This window comes from Pithys albifrons, unplaced genomic scaffold, assembly GCF_047495875.1.
Source record: "Pithys albifrons albifrons isolate INPA30051 unplaced genomic scaffold, PitAlb_v1 scaffold_42, whole genome shotgun sequence".
Lineage (NCBI taxonomy): Eukaryota > Metazoa > Chordata > Aves > Passeriformes > Thamnophilidae > Pithys > Pithys albifrons.
The window spans coordinates 368,440-378,615 of record NW_027286057.1 but is presented as its reverse complement, the minus strand read 5'-3'; the positions used below and the strand labels follow the sequence as shown (position 1 = coordinate 378,615).

Genomic DNA, 10,176 nt, shown 5'->3' with positions numbered 1-10,176 from the left:
CACCGAGGCAGGGAGCTGGATTTGGGGGTGTTGGAGTTGGGGGGACAGGGAACACCAAGGCAGGGAGCTGGATTTGGGGACTGTTGGGGACAGGGGGACAGGGGACACCGAGGCAGGGAGCTGGATTTGGGGGATGTTGGGGACAGAGGACACCGAGGCAGGGAGCTGGATTTGGGGGGTGTTGGGGACAGGGGACACGGAGGCAGGGAGCTGGATTTGGGGGATGTTGGGGACAGGGGGATGGGGACACCGAGGCAGGGAGCTGCATTTGGGGGGCTGACAGTGCCTTGTTGTGGTGCCAGGTGATGCAGGGCAGGGGGCCAGTGCTGGGGCCCCCAGGACACCCTGTCTCACTCCTCCCTGGTGCGGGGGCAGAAGCTTCTTCCTCCTCCTCCTCCTCCTTCTCCTTCTCCTCCTTCTCCTTCTTCTCCCCGGCCACTCTGCTTCCCACCGGCCCCGCGGAGGTTCCCATGGGGTGGCCAGGTGGGTGCTGGGGGGCCCTAACCCAGATGGGAAAAGGCTTTTTGAGGGGCTGGGGGGGTCTGAGAGCCGCTCCCCCTCCCCGTGCGTGTGTCCCCCCCAGGGCTGCGCAACCTGAGCTGCATCTCCTACAAACACCCGAGCGTGCGGGGCGGGCTGGGGGGCTCCGTTCGCTGCCCCCCCGGGCAGTGCTGCATCGGCATCTGGAACCGCAGCCACGTGCTGGTGCAGGGTGAGCCCCCCGGGCCGCGGGATGAGCCCCCCGGGCCGCAGGGGGAGCCCCTCGGGCTGGCCCGGGCTCGGGGGTCCTGCCCTGGAGGGGGTTTGGGTGGGCTGGGGTGAGATGGAGGGGCTTGATCCTGCCCTGGGGGGTGTCCGGGGGGCAGAAAGGGCCTGACCCTGCCCTGGCGGGGCTGGGGAGAGAAGGGGCGAGTTGTGGGGGGCAGAGGGGGCCGGGGTGGGGAGTGGGGGCTGGTCCTGCCGTGGGAGCCTTTGGAGGAGGGTGCTCGTCCCTCCCAGAGCTGCGCTTGACCTTGGCCTTGAGAAGTGGCTGCAGCGGCGCTGGGAGGGTCCGGCACGGGGGGCCGGAGAAGGGAGTGCCAGGGAAGGGGGTGCCAGGGATGGGGGTGCCAGGCATGGGGGGGTCCCAGACAAGGGGGGTCCTGGAGAAGGGAGTGCCAGGGAAGGGGGTGCCAAGGATGGGGGTGCCAGGCATGGGGGGGGTCCCAGACAAGGGGGGGTCCCAGAAAAGGGAGTGCCAGGGAAGGGGGTGCCAGGCATGGGGGGGTCCCAGACAAGGGGGGGTCCCAGAAAAGGGAGTGCCAGGGAAGGGGGTGCCAGGCATGGGGGGGTCCCAGAACAAGGGGGTCCCGAGACAGGGGGGGTCCCGGAGAAGGGAGTGCCAGGAAAGGAGTGCCAGGAAAGGGGGTGCCAGGGAAGGGGGTGCCAGGCATGGGGCGGTCCCGGGACAGGGGGGGTCCCGGAGAAGGGAGTGCCAGGGAAGGGGGTGCCAGGGAAGGGGGTGCCAGGCATGGGGGGGTCCCGAGACAGGGGGGGTCCCGGAGAAGGGGGTGCCAGGGATGGGGGTGCCAGGGAAGGGGGGGGTCCCGGAGAAGGGGGTGCCAGGGAAGGGGGTGCCAGGCATGGGAGGGTTCTGGGCACGGTAGTCCCACCTGTCCCCCTGCCCTGTCCCCGTCTGGGATGCTCTGGTGACGGTGTTGGTGTCCCCAGGCTGCTGGGGGGGCGGGCGCGACTCCTGCCCCTCACCCACCTGCACCCCCAGCCCCGCGGGCCCCGCGGGCGGTGCCATCCTCGTGTGTCTGTGCCACGGCCACCTCTGCAACAGGAACGCGATGGGGACAGGGCTGGGCACGGCCGTGGGGCTGGGGGGGCCCCAGCAGGGCCCAGGTACGGGGGAGCACCGGGGTGGGCAGTGTGGGACCCGCGGGGGGGCGGGGGGCGTTCTGGGGGACACTCGAGGGTGGCACTGGGGACACATGGGGGGCTGGGGGGGCCCACGGTGGACCCTGAGAGCTTTGGGGACTCACAGGGGGGTGGGTGTCCTGTGAGCGACTGAAGGTTCCAACGGGGAGCTGGGGACCCATGGGGGGATCCATGGGGAGGACCTGTGGGGGGGATCCGTGGGGAAGATCCATGGGGGGGACATGGGACACAGGGGGGACCCATGGGGGGCATGTGGGACACACGGGGGACACCTGGGGGGGACGTTGGACACACAGAGGACCCATGAGGGGGACATGGGACACACTGGGGACCCATGGGAAGGATGTGGGACACACGGGGGACACCTGGGGGGGACGTTGGACACACAGGGGACCGTGGGGGGCTTGGGGCTCCCCAAAGGGGACCTGACACTCTCAGGGGGCCGGGGAACCCATGGGAGCCCCTGAAAGGGTCCCCCACCCCAGAGCCTGGGTCCCCACCAGGAGAGGGGCTCTGTGTCACCTCGGCCTCTGTCCCCAGCGCCCGGCCAGGAGGGGACCCTGTGGCTCTGGGGTGCCAGCCCCCTCCTCCTCATCCTCCTCACCTGTCTGGGCATCCTCGGTAGGGACCGGCACAGGAGTGGGGGACAGGGTGGGCACGGGCACCCCCTACCCTGTGTCCCCTGGGTGTCCCCTCATCCCTGATGTCCCAAAGGGGTGGGTCTCCCAGGGTGGGGGGGTGTCCCCAAATGTTGTGTCACCCAGTCCCTGGGGCAAGGGGGACCCCCAATGTCCTGGAGCCCCCTGGGTGGGCGGGTCCCAGGTCGGGTGTCCCCAGTTATGGGGATCCCCCTGTCCTGCTGGTGGAGGGGCCGAGGGTCCCCGGTGTCCCCAGGTCCCAGGTCACTGATTGGGTGGGGGGTCCCCGGTGCCCCCCATGTCCCTGATCCAGGTCTGCGATGGACAAGGGCCCACAGGGGACAGCCCCCACCCCAGGGGGGCCGGAGAATTGGGGTCCCTCCAGAGCCCCCCAGCCCGGACCTGCCTGCGCTGCACTTCCTGCAGGTGCGGAACACCCAACGGGGTGGGCACTCATGGGCAAGGGGCACCCCCGAGGGGGTACCCAACGGGGTGGGCACTCATGGGCAAGGGGCACCCCCGAGGGGGTACCCAACGGGGTGGGCAACCATGGGGCAAGGGGCACCCCTGAGGGGGCACTCAACAGGGTGGGCACTCATGGGCAAGGGGCACCCCCAAGGGGGCACCCAACGGGGTGGGCAACCACGGGGCAAGGAACGCACAACAAGGGGGGACACCCAACAAGGGGGGTGCCCAGTGAGGGGCACCCATAAGAAAGGGGTACCCATGGGGGGGCAACCAACAGAGCGGGGCCTCAGGTGTGAGGGCACTTCAGGAGGAAATGCTGGGGTGGGCACCCACTGGGGGCATGGGAGGGGATAAGAAGCCCTGCTGGTGGTGGCACAATGAAATAAACACAGGGCTGAGGGTGCCCAGGGGTGCCCAGGGGATGAGGGTCTCTGGGTGTTGGGTTGCCCAGGGCTGGGGACACCCAGTCCCAGCTGTGCCCCCGGCGGTGCCCCCCGGCAGGTGCTGCAGTCGGGGCGGTTCTCGGCCGTCTGGAGGGGCACCCTGCGCCAGCGGCCCGTGGCCATCAAGGCGTTCGAGGCCGGAGCCCGCGGGCGCTTCGTGGCCGAGAGGGCCGTGCATGCCCTGCCATTGATGGAGCACGAGAACGTGGCGAGGCTGCTGGGCACGAGTGGCACCGAGCCCCGCGCCCGCGGGGGGCTGCTGGTCCTGCAGCTCTACCCGGCCGTGAGTCAGCATGGGGGGCACGCTGGGGGGCACTGTGGGCATGTGTGGGGCAGGCAGGGGGCACAGGAGCAGGTGTGGGGCAGGCAGGGGGCACAAGGGTGAGCGTGGAGCAGGCAGGGGGCACAGGGGCAGGCGTGGGGCAGGCAGGGGGCACAGGGGCAGGTGTGGGTAGCTGGGGGGGCAAGTGAGTGTGCAAGACACGGGGGGTGCACTGGGAGGTGCAAAGGCTGCTGGAGGGCGTACACAGACTGTGGGGATGTGCACAGGTGAGCACAGGTGTGACCAGGTGTGCCCACGCTGTGTGGGTGTGCTCAGGTGTGTACAAGTGTGCACAGGTGTGCCCAGGCTGTGGGAGGGGTGCACAGGTGAGCACAGGTGTGCCCAGGCTGTGTGGGTGTGCACAGGTGAGCACAGGTGTGCCCAGGTGTGCCCAGGCTGTGTAGGTGTGCTCAGGTGTGTACAAGTGTGCACAGGTGTGCCCAGGCTGTGGGAGGGGTGCACAGGTGTGCCCAGGTGTGCCCAGGCTGTGTGGGTGTGCACAGGTGTGCACAGGTGTGCCCAGGTGTGCCCAGGCTGTGGGAGGGGTGCACAGGTGAGCACAGGTGTGCCCAGGTGTGCCCGGGCTGTGTGGGTGTGCCCAGGTGTGTACAAGTGTGCCCAGGTGTGCCCGGGCTGTGGAAGTGCCCACCTTGCTCAGGCCCCTGCTGTGCACACCCACCAGAATCTGGAGTGCCCTCTGGCCCATGGGGGGCTGCCCCACGTCCCCCCCGTGTCCCACCCCTATCCCCAGGGTTCCCTGCGCCACTTCCTGGGGCAGCACGTGGGGACCTGGATGGGCAGCCTGCGCCTGGCACTGTCCTTGGCCCGCGGCTTGGCCTTCCTGCACCAGGAGCTCTGGCGGGATGGTGAGTGTTGTGTGCTGGTTTAAGGGTAAACCAGCAGGAGAAATGGACCCACCACAGGAGAGATTATAAGTCAGAGTTACAATTTAATGAAAGATATTACCATAAATACACTGACACAAGAAGGAATTGCTTTCAACTCACAAACCCAGCAGTGTAACCCAGTGTCCTGGGGCACAAACCCAAGGGGGTTTGTTGGCCCTTGTGCTGAGACCCACGTGGGTCCCCCAAGCCCAAAGCGAGAGGAAGTCAGAAACCTGTTGGTGTAGTCTGTGGTCTGGTCAAGAGTGGTGATCTCCTCCTGTTGAGGTCCTGCTGCTCCTCTGGATCCGACAAGTGGTTTCTGAGGTCTTCTTACCCACCACTTATGCACCCTCAGGGAGCTCCCAGTCCCTGGGGACTCACACAAAGGGTGATTAACTCTGGAGTCAGGGGGTATTGTTGGACCCTTGATGGCTCATTGGCAGCCTCGCCCCCCCAGGCTGGGTGCGAAGGTGCCAACGACTCCCTGGGCAGCTGCTGCAGATGGTCCATTGTCCTTGGGGAACGAATAGAGGGGGTAGAATACACAGCTTTGATCACCCCCACACAGTGATGGCTGGTCCCACCTGCTGAACTAGGACAGTGTGGCACTCCCATCCTGAGCTCTGCCAGGGGGTCCCCCTGCCCTGTGTCCCCCACCCTGATGTCCCCCTGTCCCCCTTGTCCCCCCCCAGGGCTGTACAAGCCCAGCGTGGTGCACCGGGACCTGAGCAGTCAGAACGTGCTGGTGAGGGAGGACGGGACCTGCGCCATCGGGGACTTCGGGCTGGCACTGGCACTGCCACCACGTGCCCAGGATGGCACCGGGGCCCGGCACGGCGTGTCCATCCGGAAGGTCACCGGGGTGGGGTGGGGTGGGATGGGGTGGGATGGGGATGGAATGGGGTGAGGTGGGGATGGAATAGGGAGAGGTGGGGATGGAATAGGGTGGGATGGAGATGAAATAGGGTGGGATGGAGATGGGATGGGGTGGGATTAGTTGGGGTGAGAAGGCGATGGAATGAGAAGGGGATGGAATGAGAAGGGGATGGAATGGGGTGAGATGGGATGGGATGGAGTGAGATGGGGATGGAATGGGGTGAGATGGAGATGGGATGGGGTGGGATGGAGATGGATGGGGTGGAGTGAGAAGGGGATGGAATGGGGTAAAATGGGGATGGAATGGGGTGAGATGGGATGATGGGAAGGGAAGGTGACAGGTTGGGTCCCCCTGATGCTGCTGGCAGGGTGGTGTGTGGGTGCCAGCACAGGGGGGTTGCTGCCCCCCTGTCCCCATGCCCGGCCCCTCTCGAGGCTCACGGCCCCGGTGGGCACAGGCGGGCACCCAGCGCTACCTGGCGCCCGAGATCCTGGACGAGAGCCTGGACCTGCGTGCCTGGGGCCGTGCCCTGCGCCAGGCCGATGTCTACGCCCTGGCCCTGCTGCTCTGGGAGATCCTGTCCCGCTGCCAGGCCCTCAGCCCCGGTGAGCACCCACCCCGGGGGTCCCCCTGCTCTCTGTGGCCCCCCCGGCCCCACTGACCCGCTCCCTGCCCCACTGACCCACTCCCTGCCCCACGGACCCGCTCCCTGCCCCACTGACCCGCTCCCTGCCCCACTGACCCGCTCCCTGCCCCACTGACCCGCTCCCTGCCCCACTGACACACTCCCTGCCCCACTGACACGCTCCCTGCCCCACTGACACACTCCCTGCCCCACTGACACACTCCCTGCCCCACAGGAGCCCCCGTGCCAGCGTTCCAGCTGGCCTACGAGGCAGAGCTGGGCTCCAGCCCCACGGGGGCACAGCTCCGGCGCTTGGCCGCAGATGAACGGCGCCGGCCACTCATCCCCCCCGCCTGGCACCAAGCCCCCCAGGTCAGCCCACCCAAAGGGGTGCCTGAGGGTTGCCCAGGGTGCTGGGGGTGCCTGTGGGTAGGGATGACCCACAGGGGTCCATGTCCAGAGGGTCCCAGGGCTGTGCAGAGTGACTCAGGGGGGCCACGTCCAACGGGTACCCCTTCCCTTCCCAGGGTGGTCCCTGTCCGGGGGGTCCCTTTGCAGTGCCCGGAGATGCTGAGGGTGCCCCTGACTGGGAGGGTGTCCCTGTTCGGGGGATGTCCCTGTTCGGGGTGTCATGCCCGGGGTTATCCTTTGGTGCTTCCCCGGCCGGGGGGTCCCCGCTGAGCGCAGGGTGGTCCCACAGCCCGGGGGGGCTCTGCCGGAGCTGCTGGAGGACTGCTGGGACCCCGACCCCGAGGCGCGGCTGTCGGCGGAGCGGGCACTGCAGCGGCTGCAGCGCCTGGCGGCGGGTCCTGCGCCCCCCGCGGGGGTCCCCAGACAGGTGTGTGTGTGTGGAACCCCTGCCAGGTGTGTGCGGGGGTCCCCAGACAGGTGTGTGTGTGGGGAACCCCAGCCAGGTGTGTGCGGGGGTCCCGGGCCAGGTGTTTGGGGGTCCTGCGCCCCCGGCGGGGAACCCCAGCCAGGTGTGTTTGGGGGTCCCGGGCCAGATGTATTGGGGGGTCCCGGACCAGGTGTGTGCGGGGGTCCCCAGACAGGTGCGTGCGGGGGGTCCCGGGTCAGGTGTTTGGGGGTCCTGCGCCCCCCGCGGGGATCTCCAGCCAGGTGCGTGCGGGGCACCCCCCGCACGGGAACGGGGGACACGGGGGAGTCCCGGCGGGACACGGGAACGCGCTCCGGGGTGGAGCCGCGGCCGGACCCCCCCTCGGGGAGGGACCACTCGCCAAGCGCCGCCCCCGTTTCCTGTCGGGAGGGGCCGCGGTCGGAGTGCAGGTGGGAGCGCAGCCCCCGAGCCCCCCCAGGGCCCCCCTGTACCCCAAACCCCGCCCGCGTCCCCCTGTGCGCTCCCTGCACCCCCAAATCCCCCCTGCACCCCTTTCTGCACCCCACAATCTCCACCCGCATCCCAAACCCGGGCTGTCCCCCAAAATCCCCCTGTGCGTCCCCGGATCCCCCCTGCACCCCAATCTCCGCTTGCACCCCCCTGTGTCCCCCAAAATCCCCCATTGCAACCCGTCCTGCGCCCCCAGATCCCTCTGTGTACCCCAAACTCTGCCTGCACCCCCTTGACCCCCCCGTGCACCCCCTGACCCCCCTGTGAACCCTCCTGTGCTCCCCCTGTGCGCCCCCTGTGCTCTCCTGACCCCCCTGTGCCCCCCCGACCCTCCCGTGAACCCCTCTCTGCACCCCCAGACCCTCTTGCACCTCAAACCCTTCCTGCACCCCCAGACCCTCCATAGATCCCCTCTGTGACCCCAATTTCCCACTGCACCCCAAACCCCCTGACTCCCCCCCAGACCCCCCCCATCCCCTGCCCCACCTGCCCCCCTGGATCCAGGCCCGGGGGGGACACTCTGAGCTGCTGTGACTCCGTCTCCCCTTGGAGGCAGCAGGGGGGTCCCCACAGCCGTGGGAGCCCCCAGGGACCCCTCCTGGGTGTTGGGGGGTCCCCACTCACCCCGTGTGCCCCCCCCCAGGTCCCGGAGCCTCCCGCCATGTGGAATCCTGGTGCAGGTACTGGGGGCCATCCCAGGGTGGGGGGACTGCCTTGACCCCCCCCTCCTGCCCCACCCTGGGCAGTGACAGGGTCAGGGTGCCCCCCTCAATCTTCCTTTCCCCCCCCAGGGCAGCCGCCCCCCCCCAACCCCGCGCACCCCCCAAACCCCGTGTACCCTCCCCAGGTGCCACCCCCCAACCCCGTGTACCCACCCCCTGTGGTACCCTCGAACCCGCCGGGGGGGCCTGGGCAGCCCCCGTACCCCCCTGGGCCCTCCCCATATCCCCCAGGGCCTCCCCTGGCCCCCTCGGCCCCCCCCTTGGTGCCCCCCCTGCAGCCCCCCCACCCCGGGATGTGCCCCCCGTACCCCCCCGGGCTGGACAAGAAGGCGGCCAAGAAGATGAAGAAGAGGATGAAGAAGGCTCAGAAGAGGCACAAGGTGGCAGGGGTCACATGGGGGGGACACCAGGGGGCTATGCCAGCCCCCCTTGGGTGCTCATGGCTGTGCTGTCCCCCCACAGCGCTCTTCCTCCTCCTCCTCCTCCTCCTCCTCCTCCTCCAGCAGCTCCGACTGAGGCTCCTGCCATGACCCCTGGGACCACCCGCGACCACCCACGACCACCCATGTCCTCCTGAGATCACCCAGGACCCCCTGGGACCACTCGGGACCCCTTGGCTCCTCGTGCCCATCACATCCTCGTGTCCACCCACCCCGTGGTGCCAGGGGGGGCTCTGGGTGCGGGGGGTCCCGGTGGTGCCCCCCAATAAAGCCCTGGGACACCCCCAGTGTGTGTCAGTGTGTCCTTTGTGTCACTGGAGAGTCGGGGTGGGGGGACCACAGACCCCCTCCGGGAGGTCAGGGGTGGGACACGAGCCCCCTAAAGCCCCTTGTGGGGGAAACTGCCCCTGTGCCCCCATCCCCAAAGCACCCCCTGCCCCTGCTGCCCCCCAGCGTCCCCCTTTGCCCCTCAATGCCCCCAGTGCCCCCCATTACCCGCTATTGCCCCACAGTGCTCCCCACTCCTCCCAGTGCTCCCATTGCCCCTTTTGTCCACCCAGTGCCCCCATTACACAGTATTGCCCCCCAGTGCCCCCCATAATCACCCCAATGGCCCCAATTGCCCCTCAGTTCCTGCAGCACCCCCCATTGCCTCCTAGTGCCCGCCATTATCTCTATTGCCCCCCATTACCCCCAGTGCCCCCCACTGCCCCCACATTCCCCCATAACACCAAAGTGCCCCCCATTACCCATTATTGCCCCCCAGAACCACTTCCGTGCCCCCCATTACCCCAGTGCCCCCCTTACCCCTATTACCCCCATGCCCCCCATTCTCCCATTACCCCTCATGCCCCCCATGCCCCCCATTTCCCTATTGCCCCCCATGCTCCTCAATCTCCCATTACCCCCCATGCCCCCCATTCCCCCCATTTCTACATTCCCCCCCATTCCTCCCATATTCCCCTATTCCCCTCATGTCCCCCCGTTCCCCCATTCCCCCCACTCCCACATTCCCCCCCCATTCCCCTTCATTCCCCTATTCCCCCCATACCCCATTCCCACATCCCCCCCTATTCCCCCCCATTCCCCTCATTCCCACATCCCCCCATTCCCCCCATGCCCCCTATTCCTCTATTCCCCCCCATATTCCCACATTCCTCCCATGCCCCCCCGTTCCCCCATTCCCCCCCCCACAATCCCCCCCTATCCCCCCCATACCCCCCATTCCCCTCATTCCCACATCCCCCCCTATTCCCCTATTCCCCCCTATCCCCCCCATACCCCCCATTCCCCTCATTCCCACATCCCCCCCTATTCCCCTATTCCCCCCTATCCCCCCATACCCCCATTCCCCTCATTCCCACATCCCCCCCTATTCCCCCCCGTACCCCCATTCCCCTCATTCCCACATCCCCCCCATACCCCCCCCCGCCCCCAACTCCCCCATTCCTTCCCATCCCGCGCCCCCTCCCCTCCCTTTGGG

General features: G+C 68.1%; 1 protein-coding gene across 2 annotated transcripts; it reads left to right on the top strand.

Annotated features, from left to right (window-relative positions):
* Positions 1-277: 277 nt before the first annotated feature.
* On the top strand, positions 278-8,973 carry AMHR2 (anti-Mullerian hormone receptor type 2). 2 transcript variants are annotated; one of them, XM_071581786.1, is made up of 14 exons: positions 278-483; positions 584-712; positions 1,711-1,887; positions 2,464-2,544; positions 2,875-2,987; positions 3,531-3,755; positions 4,546-4,660; positions 5,374-5,534; positions 6,016-6,163; positions 6,419-6,555; positions 6,884-7,021; positions 8,175-8,211; positions 8,323-8,633; positions 8,716-8,973. In XM_071581786.1, exons 1-14 carry the CDS (start codon positions 306-308, stop codon positions 8,767-8,769), a joined length of 2,004 nt encoding a protein of 667 aa, XP_071437887.1. In that variant the 5' UTR covers positions 278-305; the 3' UTR covers positions 8,770-8,973. The 2 variants fall into 2 exon arrangements, with proteins under 2 accessions (XP_071437887.1, XP_071437888.1); XM_071581787.1 differs by lacking the exons at positions 6,419-6,555; positions 6,884-7,021.
* The last annotated feature ends 1,203 nt before the right edge of the window (positions 8,974-10,176 follow it).